This window comes from Geotrypetes seraphini, chromosome 1 (genome assembly GCF_902459505.1).
Source record: "Geotrypetes seraphini chromosome 1, aGeoSer1.1, whole genome shotgun sequence".
NCBI lineage: Eukaryota > Metazoa > Chordata > Amphibia > Gymnophiona > Dermophiidae > Geotrypetes > Geotrypetes seraphini.
Genome location: NC_047084.1, coordinates 214,141,665 through 214,160,604, shown reverse-complemented (window position 1 = coordinate 214,160,604; position 18,940 = coordinate 214,141,665). Strand labels below are relative to the sequence as shown.

General features: G+C 42.0%; 1 protein-coding gene across 2 annotated transcripts in view; it reads left to right on the top strand.

Moving 5' to 3' along the window:
- The window catches only part of DCUN1D4 (defective in cullin neddylation 1 domain containing 4), a 120,366-nt gene that overhangs the window by 57,010 nt on the left and 44,416 nt on the right, over positions 1-18,940 (top strand). For both annotated transcript variants that reach the window (XM_033945718.1, XM_033945727.1), the window contains one exon: positions 13,631-13,722. In XM_033945718.1, coding sequence (XP_033801609.1) covers positions 13,631-13,722 — 92 coding nt within the window. The remainder of the gene's footprint in view (positions 1-13,630; positions 13,723-18,940) is intronic.

Genomic DNA, 18,940 nt, shown 5'->3' with positions numbered 1-18,940 from the left:
TTACTTGCGGATTCGAACTTTCTGGAAGATTTTAAATTAAAGATGAATGAATTTTTTCAAATAAATAATTCGGACAATATTAATGCTGAGATTTTGTGGGACGCATTTAAAGCAACAATAAGAGGAAATATTATTTCATATTCAGCATTTATCAAAAAACAACTTAAAAAACAATATGTTGATCTGGAAAACCAAATTAAAGTATTAGAAAATAAATTAATTAAGAACTGGGAACATAATACATTACAAAGTTTATTAAAAATAAAAGCGAAATATAATAAGATTTCTTCTCAATTTGTGAGGAAAGATATCTTCTATAAGCAAGTTCAGTACTATGGTAATTCAAACAAAGCTGGAAGATTATTAGCTAATTTTCTTAAAGCAAAAAAAAGGGAATCTAAGATTATTGCAATTAAAGATACACAAGGCAACACACACACTAACACCAAAGATATTTTAATACAATTTCTTGATTTTTATAAAGATTTATATTCTTCTGAATCTTATGAAAATAAAGAACAAGAGGGATTAAATTTCTTAAACTCATTTATTGGACCAAATGTTCCGGATCATATAAAACGAAGTTTAGAAGATCCTATATCTTTAAAAGAAATAGAATCAGCATTGAAGTCTCTTAGAGTTGGATCCGCTCCGGGTGGTGATGGATATACTGTTGAATTCTATAAAACATTTCAAAATATCATCTTACCATATTTATTAAATTTGTATCAATATCAAATAAATAATGGGAATATATCAGGTACTATGGCTGATTCGGTAATTATTGTCTTACCAAAACCAAACAAGGATCCTACCTTGGTTTCAAACTACAGGCCTATCTCTCTATTAAATGTAGATGGTAAGTTGATTGCTAAAGTATTAGCAATAAGATTGGCAAAAGCTCTTCCTTTTATTATTGATGTACACCAAACAGGATTTATTGCTAAAAGACACTCATCAAACAATACTAGATTAGCATTCCACTCTTTAAATTTAGTGAAAAATATGAATGATCCAGCTTTTATGCTATCTTTAGATGCAGAAAAAGCATTTGATAGAGTGGAATGGAATTATATGTATCAAGCTCTGGAATGGTTTGGAATAGGCCCCGGTTTTATTAAAATGATTCAGACATTGTATAGCTCTCCTGATGCAAGATTATATATTAATAACAATTTATCAGATAGATTTAACTTGCGTAGGGGAGTTAGACAAGGATGTCCTTTGTCCCCCTTACTTTTTGATATTGTTTTAGAACCCTTATTAATTGCAATTAATCAAACTAAGGAGATAAAGGGAATCCCATTTTCTTACTGGGAATTTAAACTTTCTGCATATGCAGATGATATATTATTATATTTAAGAGAACCGGGGAATACTGTTCCAAGTTTACTTAATCTTCTAGAGAAATTTGGGAAATTTTCTGGATATAAAATTAATTGGAGTAAATCGGAAATTCTTCCAATTAATGTTCATTGTACCAAAGGATTATTTGATTTATATTCATTTATTTGGAAAGAAGAAGGATTAAAATATTTAGGTGTTATTATCAAAAATACAATTGAAGATACAGTAAAAGAAAATGAAAAACTTTTATTAAAAAAAATAACAGAAATGTGTGAGCAATGGAATCCTTTACATCTTTCTGGGTGGGGAAGAGTCCAAACAATTAAAATGATGATATTGCCTGTGGTTTGTTATCAAATGAGTATGATACCAATATTTTTTCAGGGGTCATTTTATAAAAAGTTAAACAATATTCTTACAAAATTTGTTTGGTTTGGGAAAAGACCCAGAATTGCTTTAGTATCTTTACAAAGACCAATTGTGGAGGGAGGGGTAAATTTTCCAAATTTTTATAGGTACCATCAAGCCTATATTCTAAGACAGGGTATGTATTGGATCCTCCCAGATCTCATGGAGAATGTACCAGATTGGCTATATCTAGAATGGCGGCTCCTGTTCCCACTACATCCAGAACATCTAATTAGTATAAACATGCCAAGAAGATAAAGGATAACAGAATTTTATTGGATACTTGGAAGACGTTAAGATATGTTAGTAATCTATCACCAGAACCAATTGCTAAATCATTAAATCAATCAATTTGGGTAAACTCCAGGATCAAGATTGGCGGATACAAAATCGTCTGGAAACAATGGATAATTGCAGGTATACGAACATTGAATGATGTTATTTCAGAAGGAGCAATGCTTAGTTTTTCACAATTGCAACATAAATTTGGATTAAATAAAACACAATATTTTAAATGGTTGCAATTGAAGCAAGCTATTCAGGCAGGGTTCCCTGAATGGAAAGCTCTTAATACTCAATATAGTCTGCAGGTTCTATGTTTCAAGGCGGATTTTTTGGGTCACCAAGCCGCAAAATGGTATAAATTGTTAAATGGATTTTTAAACAAAAAAAAAGAAAACTGGACTTAGGGATATTTGGAGTATTGAGATTGGTCAGACAATTTCTGAATCTCAATGGCCACGATTTTGGACCTGGAGATTAAGATCTACAAAGTCAGCATCTATGAGTCAAACTTGGTTGTTTTTGTTACATAGAACTTTATGGACCCCTACGCGTTTACAAAAAATAGATAGTACTAGATCTAATAGATGCTGGCATTGCAAAGTAGAAGTTGGGACATTAGATCACTTAATTTTTTTTTGTCCCTGTATAAATGCATTTTGGAAACTAATTTGGCCCCAAATTAATGAATTACTAGAAAATCATGTAGGACTCTCATATGATACTATACTATACAGCAATGAGAACTCAGAGTCCGATTTCAGCAAACAATAACAAACTATTATTAATATTGACAGGGGTCGCCATGCAACAAATAACTCAAAATTGGAAGGACTACACCAAATTAAATTTTACATTTTGGTGGAATTCAGCCTGTCATATATACAAAATGGAAAAAACAATAGCATTACAACAGGGAAATATTCATAATTTTAAGAAAATTTGGGAACCATTGACTCGATATTCCAGTGATCAGGTTTCATAGCACATTAGTAATGGATATATTAGATTGGGGAAGGGTGGGAATGTATATTATATGGATTTAAGAAATGAAGAAAGGGAAGGGTTATATTTTATGTGATAAGATGAATTACTTGTAATCACAATTTTTCATGTATTAATTGAAGTTTATGTAAAATTAAATTATTGTAAGAATGAAAAATTTATAAATAAAATATAAAAAAAAAAGAAAAAAAAAGAAGTAAAAACTGAGGTAGCCTCATATGACACTGCAGTTTGGGACATATACACAATAGAGCTAAGACGCTTGGCTGGAGAAGTGTTGTTGTTTTTTTTTTGTTGTTGTTGTTCTATGCACACACTTTGATTGTGTTTCTCCCTTACAGGTGAAGGCTGCTTATCCTACTGTATATATTTTTCTTAATAGTGTTAGGAAATTTTCAGCATGAGTGTGTGTACTTTGAAAATTACTCCAGGGAATCTATATGCACTTATTTATACCTGTTTGTTACCATGTACAAATTTTCTAAGTTAATTTGGCAATGTATGGTCCTCGACTTGGCAACTAAGCTTCAATGCCAAAAAGTTTAAGGTCATGCACCTAGGCAGCAGAAATCCGTGCAGAACTTACACCCTAAATGGTGAGACCTTAGCTAGGACTGCAGCAGAACGAGACTTGGGAGTGATCATTAGTGAAGACATGAAAACTGCCAATTAAGTGGAGAAAGCTTCATCCAAGGTTAGACAAATGATGGGTTGTATCCGTAGAAGTTTCGTCAACCGTAAGCCCAAAGTCATAATACCGTTGTACAGATCCATGGCGACACCTCATCTGGAATATTGTGTATAATTCTGGAGGCCACATTACCAAAAAGATGTGCTGAGAGCTGAATCGGTTCAGCGAATGGCCACCAGGATGGTCTCAGGACTCAAGGATCTCCCGTATGAGGAAAGGCTGAGTAAATTGCAGCTATACTCGAGGAACATAGAGAGAGGGAAGACACGATTGAGACGTTCAAATACATCATGGGCCGTATCGAGGTGGAAGATGATATCTTTTTTCTTTAAGGACCCACGGCCACAAGAGGGCATCCACTGAAAATCAGGGGTGGGAAATTTCATGGCGACACCAGGAAGTATTTCTTCACCGAAAGGGTGGTTGATCATTGGAATGATCTTCCATTGCAGGTAATTGAGGCCAGCAGCGTGCCAGATTTTAAGAGAGAATGGGATAGGCATGTGGGATCTCTTGGGGGGAAGAAGTTAGGGGGATGGGTCATTAGAGTGGGCAGACTTGATTGGCCGTGGCCCTTTTCTGCTATCATTTTCTATGTTTCTAAATGTTTGAAAGTGTATGTGTAAATGCAAATCTTTCCCCAGCACTTTCCCTGGGAATGCCTCTCCCTCAATCCAGGTCAAGTTAGCATTTCTGTTCTGTTCTGTTTGAACTTTGCCCGCTAGGGCAGTGGTCTTCATTAATTTTTAAGCTGGGGCCACTTTGGATTCTAATGAGCTGAAGGAGAGCTGCCAAATACCTTCCCATGTAGAATCACAACACTGCTGACCAGTGCCAATGACATCCATTTCCATTAGCTCATCTTCAAACTTCATTGGGGTGTATCCTCAATGGTTGTGAGCATTCCCAAATGCATTCTCTTTTGTCTACAGGCAGTCCCCGGGTTAAGAACGAGTTTGTTTTTTTAAACCGTTCTTAAATTGAATTTGTATGTAACTTGGATCCTGTACAGTACACAGTCTATAAAAACATTATACATTAAAGAAACAGTCCTCAAAATAAAGTACTGTAGTTTAAATAGAAAGAAAATATAGGAAGTTTACACATACTTTTGTTCTTCATCCATCCCACTGTTCCCACCACCACATTCAACATTTCTCCCTCTCATCTTTCTCTTCCCCATGCATCTGTACCTTGAGTCTCTCCCATCACCCTGTCCAATAGTTGTCTCACCCTCTCTATGCCCAACAATTCACCTTTCTTCATTTCCCCATATACACCATTTCTTTCCCTCTCACTCAGACACCCATGCCCAACAATTCTCCCTTTCTATTTCCTCCCATCAGCATCTCTTTCCCTCACTCCCTCCATTCTTTCATCCTGTGTCCCGGGTTCATGCTCCACCTTACATTCTGTGTCCCATGTTTATGTTCCCTTCCTCCCTCCTTCCTTCCATCCTTTGTCTGAAGTTTGTACTCTCTCCTTTCCTTCTGTGTCTCAATGCGCCCCCTTTTCCTTCCTGTCTCAATGCGACCCTCCTCCCTTCCATCTCCCAATGTGACCCTCATCATCCTTCCCTCCATTTTACATCCCAAATTCATGCTTCCCTCTCATGGGTGTTTACTTCCTTTGGCCAGCTTCCTCTTCCTAGCTGCACTTCTCTTCGCAGTGCCGCAACCGCGGTTCCTGCACGTGGCCTGTGGCTTACTGGAAACCTTCCCTCTGATGTCAGAGGGAAAGCCTCCAGGTCCTTCAAGCATGCATTCCTCCCCCTCCCCCCCAAAGCTACTTTTCCCTTTCTGTCCTAAGCCTGGGTAAAGAGGCAAAGTAGCAGAAAACCCCCAGAAAGACTATCAGGGTCATCAAAGAGGTCCCTGAGGGTTGTCATTGGCCCCTGGGTCTTGAAGAACACTGCTCTAGGGGATAATTTTGAAAGGCATTTATATGTGTAAAATGGCTGCTTATAAAATTGTTTACGGACGCATGCATAAAAATATGCACTGCTGTCATAAAGCACATACTTTTATGCACTATATGCATAGGCATTTCAGAGAGAAGGGATGGCGGAAGGGCAGGAGTGGCACTTGATTTGTGTCATAAGGGTATTTCTGTTACGTCCCTTCCGGATTCCATATGTTCAATCCCAACCCGCAGTCTGGGTGTTGCAGAAATGCACATCTTTTCTGAGCACATGTTCCACCCCTTTAGCCTGAGAGTTGGTAAACAATCCCAGTTTCAATTTCTGCAAGCAGTCCTTGCGGAAGTCTCTTGCAGTTGCTCTGCTTCTGTTTCTTCGCTTAAAGTTTGTTTTGGTGGTTTCAGTGCCTTGAGACCACTCCCCGGTGGTCCCCTGTCAGAGAAAAGGAAGCAGTCTCATGGTGCCGGACTGCAGCTTCACAGAGAGAAACTGGTGGATCTGTAGAGCCAGCCTGCTGTGTGACACCTTATTAAAGTACCCGGGGTCCCTTCCCGTCGGAGTCAGCTGGCTGGTGACTGTCACAGTTTCTAGCGCAGGCTGTGTGCTTCTGGACAGAAACCCACCCAGATTTCAAGGAGCAAGCTGCCTTTCCTGCCCACAACCATGTAGCAGAGGATTCGTGGGAGTGGAGGTTGTAGTTGGTCTCTGTCTGGCTGGCAGTCCAAAGATCTTCAATTTTGTGCATTTGGAGCTGTTTCTAAGGCAGAAAGTCCTTTTCCTCAGCTGCTTTAAAAACGCTGACAGGCAAAAGCACTACAGAGAATGTGAGTACCTCCATTATTTCTTGTGGGAACTTCAGGGGTAGTTTGTGGATCGATTTTAAACTTCATTTTTCACAGTTTGTGAGTAGGGTTCAGGTCCCCTACCTCCCCAGACTCCAAATTGCTATTTTTTATTTTAATTTTTAATTTGTTTTTGGCGTGAATTTGTGGTGATGGTCATTGGATTTTAAAATTGATCTTTTTTTCTAACTTCTATTTCTGCCTCACAAACCCCTCGATTTGACTCAAAAATCTATTGGATGTGGACATTGCGCCAGATCAGTGATTTTGTACTGTGTGCCATAGCACGCTGGGAGAGGGGGAGGGAGCTGCGGACTTCGCCTTGGGCTGGGGAGCTGGCCTGGATCCAGGCCTTCCAAAGAAAATCTTGCCCAGGGGCTGTTCTAGCGTATGGCGCAGTATGCCTACGTTCTGAGTCTGGGGACACTTTTGACGATATGCATGTACCTTAACAGAGTGGGCCTTTTCACCGGATTTTATTTGGCTCTTTTGAATGGCGTAACCTCAGACCCTGTTTGTTTGATGCAGCCAGCGGGCGCATTGGGGCCTTTTCGGTCTATGGCGTCTGTGGCAAAGCTTCATGTTTGGGAGCTCTCTTTTCCTGCTGTGCCAGACCTCGATTGCAGTAGTTGCCATGCAGATTTTATGATGCTTCTGTTTCCTACCACTGTATTTAATTTGGATCCAGCTGATGCCTTTGCTAAGACTGGTCTCCTTGGCTACCCTGAGCATCTGGTTTGGAGATGCTGATCCTTCTTCACATTTTCAGTGGGTTTCTATCCGCCTCTTTACAGCTGATGTTCTGAAAAAGCTCCATTTGGATTTTCCACCTTCTCATTCTCTGGATTCGGTTCTGGTCTGTTCTCCTGTGCCTTTTTCATGAGTGGTGTTCCGCAGGAGTCGGTGCTTGGAGCGCTGCTATTCAATATATTTATAAATGAAATAGAAACAGGGACGAAGTGTGAAATAATAAAATTTGCAGATGACACCAAACTATTTAGTGGTGCTCGGACTAAAGAGGACTGCGAAGAATTACAAAGAGACCTGAACAAATTAGGGGAGTGGGCGACGAGATGGCAGATGAAGTTCAATGTAGAGAAATGTAAAGTATTGCATGTAGGAAGCAGAAACCCGAGGTACAGATATACAATGGGAGGGATGTTATTGAGTGAGAGTACCCAAGAAAGGGACTTGGGGATAATTGTGGACAGAACAATGAAGCCGACGGCACAGTGTGCAGCGGCCGCAAAGAGCGAATAGAATGCTAGGTATAATCAAGAAGGGTATTACAACCAAAACGAAAGAAGTTATCCTGCCGTTGTATCGGGCAATGGTGCATCCACATCTGGAGTACTGCATCCAATACTGCTCGCCGTACCTTAAAAAGGATATGGCGATACTCGAGAGGGTTCAGAAGAGAGCGACACGTTTGATAAAGGGTATGGAGAACCTTTCATACACTGAGAGACTGGAGAAACTGGGGCTCTTTTCCCTGGAGAAGAGGAGAATTAGAGGGGATATGATAGAGACTTACAAGATCATGAAGGGCATAGAGAAAGTGGAGAGGGACAGATTCTTCAAACTTTCGAAAATTACAAGAATGAGAGGGCATTCGGAAAAGTTGAAAGGGGACAGATTCAAAACCAATGCTAGGAAGTTTTTCTTCACCCAACAGGTGGTGGACACCTGGAATGTGCTTTCAGAGGGCGTGATAGGACAGAATACGGTATTAGGGTTTAAGAAGGGATTGGACAATTTTCTGAAGGAAAAGGGGATAGAGGGGTATAGATAGAGGACTACTACACAGGTCCTGGACCTGTTGGGCCGCTGCGCGAGTGGACTGCTGGGCACGATGGACCTCTGGTCTGACCCAGCAGAGGCACTTCTTATGTTTTGGAGCTTATGCTCTTTCGTGCAGGGAACCCTTTCTCTGTATTAAGGCTGTACCTTCCTTCTGGCCAAAGGTGGTCTTGGCTTTCCAAGTCCACCAGGAAGTTAGGTTGCCTGCTTTTTCATCCAACAGGTTCTTAGCGCAAAGATCAGATTTTACATGAATTAAATGACTGGAGGGTCTTGCTCCTTTATTTGGAAAGGACTATTGAGTTCAGGCTGTCTGATTACTTTTTTATTCTCACTGTTCTCACCATGGTAGGTCAGCATACAAGTCGTTGATCATTTGATGGATTAGAATGGCCATTTCTGCAACTTCCTTTGCCCACGGCAAGCAGCTGCCAATCTCGCTTAAAGCCAATTTGACGGGACGGGTGGTTGGTGGGGAATCTCGCACGATTCATCCTGATGCATTTTGAAGGGTGGCTTCTTGGTTCTCTCTATATACTTTTTCCCGGTTTTACCGAGTTGTTGTGGCAATGTGTTCTGATGCTGTTTTCAAGACCTTGGGTTTGAGGGCAGGCTCTTCTGTCCCTCTCTAGCTGCTGTGGCTTTGGTACATCACCTAGTGTATGGAATCTGGAAGGGACGTAACAAAATGGAAGATTAGGTTTATACCTTGGATAATCTTTCTGTTAATCTCTGGAGGATTCCATACAACCCGCCCTCTCTGTCTTCACTCAGTTGTTTGGAGTAGCCTGTTCCTTTCTGCCTTGGTCACTCTCATTACAGGTTTGAAGCTTTTCCAGCCAGTTGGCAGAAACTGGGGGGAGTTTTTATAAGTATACACATTGCCAAAGGCCTTTCATGGTGTTCTCACTGCACACTGCAAGTTAGTGCTACATTGTTCCACAATGTTTTTTCTGAGTTGCCATTGTGCCTGTTATCACTTATTATTTTGCAGAGCAAATCAGTTCATGAATTACTTCTGTTGATGGGGATTTTCCCCCCGTACCTCCTTGTCCTGAATTTACAGGTATGTAACTGTATGACAACCTACTTGCTACCAGAGCAGCAAAACTGGACAGACAACTCACCAATCTGTTGTCATTGACCACAAACTACAAAACCTTCAAAAAAGAAACAAAAACCCTACTCTTCAAAAAATACATAAAACCTATATAACACAACCAGATTATCTCAGCAAAAAAAAAAAAAAAAAAGTTCAATCTACTCCTTATATATTTCCAAATATCATGACAACTCTTATGTTATCTGCCTTATTTATTTAGCAATATGACAATTCTTATGTAATCTACCTTATGTATTAGCAATATCATGACAATGCTTCCTCGCAAGTCCCAACCACAAATTAACGACCACCACCCTGCAATTTAACGGTCTAACCTACCCTATCAATTCCACCATCAAAATTCTTGGAGTCATGCTGGACCGCTGCCTGACTTTCGAAGACCATACCAATGCCCAGGTCAAAAAATGCTTTCACACCCTCTGGAAACTCCGCACCATCAAACATTACTTCGACTTCCCCTCCTTCAGACTGCTGGTCCAATCCCTAATCTTAAGCACCCTTGACTACTGCAATATCATATATTTGGGCTCCTACAAGAAAACCATTAATCGCCTGAGGCTCATCCAAAACACCGCTGTCCGCCTCATCTACGGCCTCAAAAAGTCAGACCATATTAGCCTTTTCTACAGAAAACTTCACTGGTTACCTATAGAAGCAAGGGTCATCTTCAAATTCGCCTGCCTCTGCTTCAAAACCTTAACTGGCTCGTCCCCAATATACCTGTCACACCACTTTGCATTCCCAGGCGCCAATTGCACACGCAATACCTATCTGTTTACCTACCCATCCCCAAAGGGATGCATCTACAAAAGATTCCTTAACAAAACTCTCTCATTCCAAGCTGGCAGATGGACTGATTGCCTGACCACCCTCATCTCATCTGCTCCATCCTATCCATCCTTCAGGAAATCTCTCAAATCTTACCTCTTTGATAAATTTCTCTAACCCCTTCCCTCCCCGCCTAATGACCTATCTCTAACTGCCTCCCTTCCTCCCCGATCTTCCCCTTCCTCCCCCTCCGGCTTCTCCTTCCCCTCTTGGTACTCTCCTGTAATTGAAATTGGTTCCATTATACTTGTCAATCAATTCTCTGTATCCTCGCTATATATGTATAGTCTTTTGCACTATATCTGAGCGGCATATGTACAGTCTCTTTGCATTGTAAACCGCTTCAACTGCATTATACAGTCTCTTGCATTGTATCTTCGCTGTATATATATCTTCGCTGCTTATGTACAGTCTCTTACATTGTAAACCGCTCTCAATTGCATTGTTCAGTCTCTTGCTTTATATCTTCGCTGTATATGTACAGTCTCTTGCATTGTAAACCGCTCTGAACTGTTTGTGGTATTGCGGTATACAAAAATAAAGTTGTTGTTGTTATTATTATTATTATTAATCTGCCTTGAACTGCAAGGTAATGGTGGAATAGAAATCACTAACGTAATGAAATGTTTGTGCTTGGCTCTTCTACCACTACTACTACTATTTATTATTTCTATGGCGCTGGCTTTGGGACTTAAATTAGATTGTTTACTAACTCTCAGGCTAAGGGGGTGGAGCATGTGTTCAGAAAAGTTGTGGATTTCTGCAACACCCGGACTGCAGGTTGGGATTGAACACCTAGCATATGGAATCCTCCAGGGACTAACAGAGAGAAGATTATTGCAGGTTTAAACCCTAATCATCCATTGTAAGTGCCTGTACCAATATAATATAGGTACTTGCATTCTGCATATTATCAAAATGTTTAGAGGAGTTTTCACAAAGAAATTTCATAAAATACCAGTCACAAGATTTAATATGATTAAATGTAATTGTGCTCCAAAGTAACATAGCAGAAATCTTTTAAATAATGGTTTTAAAGACTTCTAATCAGAGTAGGTGTAACTTTTTGAATAGGAGCTTACAGGTAGGCATTTCTACAGAAGCACATAGGGATTTTTTTGCTCTATAAATTAAGTATCATATATGTGTTTCTATGAAGCCTAGGTGCCCTGTTATAAAATTACTTTCCCAATGAGCAGCATTGGAACAGTCCTGATAAAGATTAGGTTCTTATCTCAATAATCTTCTTTCTTGTAAAGAGGTGTGTCATTCTGGATGGATAGTTATTCAATCTGAACTCACAAGCTGTGTAGAAGGTATCAAAGTTTTCAACTCCTCCTTATCCAGAGTATTGTGCTGCCCCCTTCAGTTTGTACCAAAGCAGGCAATAGTCCCTATAAAGATAAACATAAGAGAGAATGGGAAATCCCTAAAAACACAGATGAATTCTGTTCTGCTCTTAACAGAGGTCCAACAACGATGCCCTTTGTAATGGCTCATACAGAGCCTTAGTCAAGCCTTGTAAGACAATGTTCAGGTTCCTGAATGGGAAGGGCTGTCATACCAGTGGGCATAACTTGGATCTAGATTACCTTGTTTCCTACACCAGAGCTGAAACTTGGAGATGTTTTGTGAAGACCTTAGGCCTTAGTCTAGACCAGGACTGCCCAAGTCTGGTCCTCGAGATCTACTGGCAAGCCAGGTTTTCTGGATATCTGCAATGAATATGCATGAGAAAGATTTGCCTGCACTACCTTCTATGTATGCAATTCTCTCTCATGCATGTTCATTGTGGCTATCCACAAAACCTGGCCTGCCGGTAGATCTCGAGGACTGGACTTGGACAGACCAGGGGTAGGCAATTCTGGTCCTCGAGAGCCACAGGCAGGTCAGGTTTTCAGGATATCCATAAATGCTTGAGTACCTGATTGTAAACCGCTTAGATAACCTTGATAGGCGGTATATAAAATCCTAATAAAACTTGAAACTTGGATTTGCATGCACTGCCTTCTTGAGATGCAAATCTATCTTATGCATATTTATTGTGGATATCCTGAAAACCTGACCTGCCTGTGGCTCTCGAGGACCGGAATTGCCTACCCCTGGCTTAGGCCTTAGCATAAGCTGAGATTGTCGATGGCCTTTTGACTCTAAGGCAGTGGTTCTCAACCCTGTCCTAGGGGACCCCCCCAGCCAGTCGGGTTTTCAAGATATCCCTAATTAATATGCATGAGAAAGATTTGCATATTCATTCATGAGAAAGATATCCCTAATGAATATGAGAAAGATTTGCATATTCATTCATGAGAAAGATTCATGCATATTCATTAGGGATATCTTGAAAATCTGACTAGCTGGGGGGTCCCCCTAGTTCGGGGTTGAGAACCACTGCTCTAAGGAGAGTGGTAATAACTATCTCCAAATATCCTCTGTGCTCTAATGCCTCACGCTCAAGAGCCAAGCCATAAGACCAAAGTGTTCTGGATCTTCTAGAAGAACTGGTCCATAAGACACAAGATCTGGGTGTACTGGCAACTTGAGGCTTTTGTCTGTCTGGAGATTGACTAAATCCATGTACCAAGGCTGACATGGCCAATCTGGAGCTACTAAGATTACGTTTCCATGGCAGTATGCTATCCTGTGGATCACTCGAGCTATCATGTGCTATGGAGGAAACGCGTATAAGAGTTCCCTTTCCGGACACAGCTGAATTAAGGCACTCAAGCCCGTGCTTCCGGGCTTGCATCTTTGGCTGAAGAAGCGCACCCCTTTGTTGGTTGCAGGACTGTGGAATCGGTAGCTAAATCCTTCGACTCAGACTCCTCAGTTTCTGGTACCCATGACTCCGACGACATGTACCCAAAATTGTCTCCGACCTTGAGCTCCTTAAATATTTAAGCAGGCTGGCTGAACATGTACCCAAGGGATTGGCCTGCCAGCTGCAGACAACTAGTCTGCTGCGTCTTCCAGGCAGAGTTGCCCCAGAAACATTGGGGACCTTGAGCACTGAAACCTCCAAAATTCAGACTAAAAGCCTGAAAATAAAAAAGTTTTAAACAGAGCACTTCAGAAAGATACCTTCTAGCTTGCAAATAGAAGGAAAAACTGAAGGGGGGTGGCACAGTACATTGGATAAGGAAACAAAGTTGAAAGCTGTGATTGATACCTTCTGCACAACTTGTGGGTTCAGATTGAATACCAATCTGTCAAAAATGACACACCTATTACATTAGAAAGCCAGATTCTGAGGTAATCGTTTTTAGATAATTTTTTTTTCTATCTAAAATGGCTTACTATACACTAGGTTTAGGAATTTGGCATTTTTTATAGTTGTATCTTAAGTGGGCAGAATGCTCTAGTGATATGCTTTCTGTTTTTCCCTACAGGTAGTAATGCTTGTTCTAGCCTGGAAATTAGATGCACAAAATATGGGATATTTTACAATGCAGGAGTGGTTGAAAGGAATGACATCACTTCAGTAAGATTTTTTTTCTCCCCAATCCATTTTGCTTATATTTTTGTATAGCAGTGATAAGCATGCATTTTTCTGATTTATTTTGTCATGTTTTTCCTCATTTGTATTTTTTGTCATATTGATAATCTCTAGTTAACTGAGTCTGGTCCTGTAAGATGATACCATTCTTGCCTTAATCTTTTTTCTTGCCCGTCATCTCATAACTGTCTTCTAAAAAGGTAAGAACAGGTCCTGAGGAGATCTGGATATTTATCAGCTGTGGAGGAGAAAACCAAAATATGGGGGAGTGTTCCTTTCCCAGAGATATCATGAAAACTTCAATCGGAAAAAATGAATGTTCCAAGACTTTTGTCTTGTCTCAAACACTGTAAAATTCCTGTGGTAGAGGTTTGAAACAATTTTTTTTTTTTAGCAATGAGGGGGAGCATTCCTTAAAAATACAGCCACTGTATATATCTGTTGAAATGGAACAGGTAGCAGGGCCTTTATTTTTTTCTCTTTTCATTTAAAAAAATATGCAAATTAATAATAGGAAAAAAAACAAATTCTCTAATTGAGCAAACTTTACTCTCACCAATGGTGTATCCAGACCGGCCATTTTGGATGGGCTCACAGTTAACTTGGGTTGATCTTTCCAAAGCCACCCTTCCCCTTTTAGTCCTGCATCTGTCACTCTCTTCCACCTCCACCTGCTCTGAACCATCAGCAGTGTCAGCAGCAATTCATATCTGCTGCCTGTGCTGGCTGCACAGGTTTCCCTCTGTCTCATTCTGTCTGAGAGGAAATAGGAAGTGATGTCTCTGAGAGTAGGATGTGGCAAAAGGAAGTCTGTGGGGCTGGTTCAAGCAATTGATATGAATCATTGCTATCTCTGGTGACAGGGTAAGGTAGAGTGGGGAAGGTGGGGTTACAGAAAAAAGGAGAGTTGCCAGGCTGAAGGTGGAGAAAGGGACAGTTGCTGGATCTGAGGGTGGAAGAGAGGGAGATGGGAGCGAGGTTAGGTTTACCATATTTTGTTCGCTAAAATCCTGGATGTATCGCCCCCGTTCCGCCTCCACCTTTAACCCATTCCACCCCACCTCCGAAAACCACATTGTTTAATCTCTGGGCCGAGTCTAGGGGCCTCCAAGCATCATCCGCACATGTTCAGAGGGCCCTCCAGACATGGCCAGAGCTTTCCAAAACCTAGACAACCACTGGGTTTTGGAAAATCCGTCCAGGCACCCGGATAGCCCAGGTTTTCCCGGACATCTGGTAACCCTAAGTGAGGTGGCTTCTGCTGAAGTGTTTGGGGACCTCACCACAAGACAAGGTGGACCTGAGACCAGCCAGACCCATGTGAAGGTGCACTCATACTGTGGAAGTCTGCTACTAGCAGGATCAGTCCCTTAGGGACCACTAGCTAGCCAGCCTGCTGAGTTTATTTTATAGCTCAGGGGTGGTCTCCTGCATAGCTGCTTGCATTCCTGATTTAGTCAGGAGTATGAGCACAGGCTGTTTGGGCTCCTTTTCGACTCGGTCAAGATTAATAGTAGGCCAGCTGTGTGGTCCTCCCTCCCCCCCCACACCATACGATGAGATTTTCTGGGGGTTGAGGTTCAGTCCAACCTCAGTCTGACTGGCAGCCCGAAGACCAGGTTCATCCAGCATATCTGTGAGGCAGATCTGTTCTCCCATTTGTTACAACTGAGTTCCTATTCTGAACAGTCAGGCACCACAAGGCACAGATGAGTAGAGTTAATATGTATAGCCTATGGGAAAAATCTGGAGGGGGGTTGTCTTCAAAAGTTGATTTGTTTCTTCAACTAGAGCCTAGGCCCCCTCCTCTAAAACCCCTTTCCCTGTCTTTTTTCTTTTTTGGCCATCAGGGAAGTCTCCACATTTTTGATGTGATTTTCATGGTGGTGGCCATCTTGAATATTAAAAGATCTTTTTTCTAAAGCTTCCAACTGCCTCAGAACCCCTTGATTTTGCTTAAAATCGACAGGGATGGACTCCTCAGGCATTTTTACCCCTATATCATGTCAGGCTTGTGATGGCTGGCTGGCCGAAGAGCGTCCATGTACAGCATATTGTGCAGGGGAGGGACGGGATCCTCGGGCTTAGTCCTCCAGGGCTGGGGCTCTGCTGGGAAGAGGCCCTTTCCAGAGCCGTCCAAAGATGCATTGCCCTAGGGCAGATACATGGGGGCCGCAGAGGCCAGAAACCAGTAGGGGTCCCTGCCAATGTCCTCGAGACCCCCAGTACAAGGCTTCACCCTGTATTTTGTGAGCCTCAAGTACAACGCCTGTTTGAGCTGCCAAGGTTCTCAGCATCTGTGGGCAGTGCACCAAAGACAGTGGTGCAGGAGAGCTCCCTCAGTCAGGTATCTCGGCCAGTCAAAGACAAAGACTTGGACCAGGAGGTTCAGTCTGACATAGACTGGGAGGATGAAAAGTCAGATTCCATGCCACTGTTGTCCCAGAATGAAGTTTCACTGGTATAATCTGACTCGGTGCAGGAGAATGGCTGTCCAGAAGCGGCAGTGGGCCCTGGCCCAGTGGGATGAACCCATGGTGCGCCAGCTTTTCGAAGCCTCTGTGCTTTCTAGCATTAGTTTTACCTTGGTGAGAGAGCTGAAGCTGAAAGTTCCTCCTGCTCTTTTGTCTCTGTGCTCAGGTATTACTGGATGGCTTTGCATTTCCAGTAGCTTTTTGTTCATCCGAAGTTTGATTTGCTGGTGGCATAGGTCACCAAATGCACCTACCTGCCTAGTGAGGGTGATGTGATGATAAAGGATTCACAGGACCATAAAGTGGACTTGCTCTTCAAGTGGCAATGTGAAGTTTTAGCGTTGGAGATTAAGGCATCAGCTGTGACTTCCTTTGTGGCTTGTGCTTGCCACACACATCTGTCTCGAGCATCTATCCTGGAGGAAGACGAGGATCCCCAAATGCTCCTAGCTGGGGTGAATTATATAGCAGATGCTCTGTATGATTTCATCAGAGTTATGAGCAAGGTGTTGCCTATGTGATCTCTGCCTGGCAGATGCTCTGTATCAAACAGTGTTGAATTTTGTTTGTTTTTATTTAGCTCTCCCAAGTCATTTTTTGGCGCCAAAGCACTACTGCAGTGGCCATTTTGGATTTCCCGATTTGATTTTAAAAGGCTCTTACCTTCCTCAAAATACCTAGATTTTGCTTAAAATTGTTCTAGATGGACTCCTCGAGCTGTTTTAATATGGATTCATGCCAGATTTGCGTTGAATGGCCAGCTGAGGAGCACCTATGTTCCACGTGTTACGAGGCACGTGAAGAGGGGGTGGGAGCACTGGGCATAGCCTCCTCTGGTCTCTACCTACATAATGTAAATGTGCATGAGTTGAGTCTCTTACATTTGAAAGGAAACTCTGGAATGAGAAGGCCATAGGATGAAGTTAAAAGGTGATAGGCTCGGGAGTAATCTAAGGAAATACATTTTTTACAGAAAGGGTGGTAGATGCATGGAACAGTTTCCCGGAAAAGGTGGTGGAGACGGAGACTGTGTCTGAATTCAAGAGGGCCTGGGATAGGCATGTGGGATCTCTTGGAAAGAGATAATGGTTACTGTGGATGGGCATACTAGATGGGCCATTTGGCCTTTATCTGCCATCATGTTTGTTTCTAGGGCATCCCAAGTGCAGGTGTCTCAGTTTGGGGGTAAAAATATCCCCTAATGAGCCCTCAAGTAGCGACTTCATGGGTTTGGTGAAAATCAGAAGTGTAGATACCTCTGGACCTGCGAGGAGACGAGGTGAGTTCCTTGGGGCTCCCTGTTCAGGGATTTACTTCAGATTTTCTGAGTTTAATGTTCACAGCCTATTTAAATGATCAGGGGCTGTAGGCACCATCTGGGGTCACACTTGTGATTGCGCAGGGAGTTCTCCTGCTCAGAGTATGGTTCTCCCGCCTAAGAGTCATCTGCAGGACACAGGTCTAGTCGTGGAGGACTGGGGATCAAAGACAACGCCCTTAATACCCCAGTTCTTCTTCACCCAGAGAGTGGTGGAGAATTGGAATGCTCTTCTGGAGTCTGTTATACGGGAAAACACCCTCCAGGGATTCAAGACAAAGCTAGACAAGTTTCTGCTGAACCAGAATGTACGCAGGTGAGGCTGGTCTTGGTTAGGGCACTGATCTTTGACCTGGGGGCTGCTGCATGAGTGGTCTCTTGGGCGCGATGGACCACTGGTCTGACCCAGCAGCGGCAATTCTTATGTTCTTATGTTATGTTCTCAATCTTGGAGGGTGCAGGGTCTCAGACAGGGGCCACCATCCAGGAGCCTGTTGCAGCCCTGGATCAGGGGGAAGATCCGACAGTGTGTTACGTTTTTAAGCCAGCAGCATTGCTAGAGATATTACAGAATCCTTGCAGGAATTAAAGCTTGAGCCCCTGCAGACCTCTGAGGCTCAGCTTTCAGTTATGAGCAGCTTTAAGGTCTCAGACCACATTATTTTTCCCTTCGCATCCAGATATTACCATGATGCTGACAGAGCATTGGGAGACTCCTGAAGGTTCCTCATGGGTTGCCAGGACAGTGACAAAGCTGTATCCGATGGCTCTGGATTTTCATCAACTGTCCCACCTAAAGTGAATTCGCTGGTACGTCTCTGCCTAGTGAAGGAGGTTTAACTTTAAAGGATATGCAAGACCGCAGAGTGAATTGAGTTCTCAAAAGGCAAATTTGAGGCCCTGGCTTTGGGTCTAAAGTAGAGAATGACGAGGGGAAAAAAATTTGTCCCTGTCCCCACAAACCATCTGATCCCATCCGCACAAGCCTCAAATAGTTATGATTTTATACTGAACTTTATTAAAGTATAAAAAAAACAATATTATGTATAAATGTCATTTTATAAATCACAAATAATACAGAGCAAGGATTTTTAAAAAACCCTGTCCCCCTTCACAAATATCCCCTCCACTATCAAGAAAACTGAAGTCAAAGTACTACAGAATGCTACGTACAAAAATCAAGCTAACACAAGGCAGGAATAGTGTTAGGGAAGTGCAACTGCCCCTGGTCAGAGAGAGAGCCCTAAGCAAGCTGGAAGCTAGAGAATCATAGCCTAGGCTTTGTAGTCCCAAGTTATGTCTTGCACCAGCTCTAGCAGGATACATATTTCAAATCTGATATATTCTAATCACAAAATAGAAAATAAAATTTATTTTTTTCTACATTTTATTGTCTCGTCATTTTATTCTT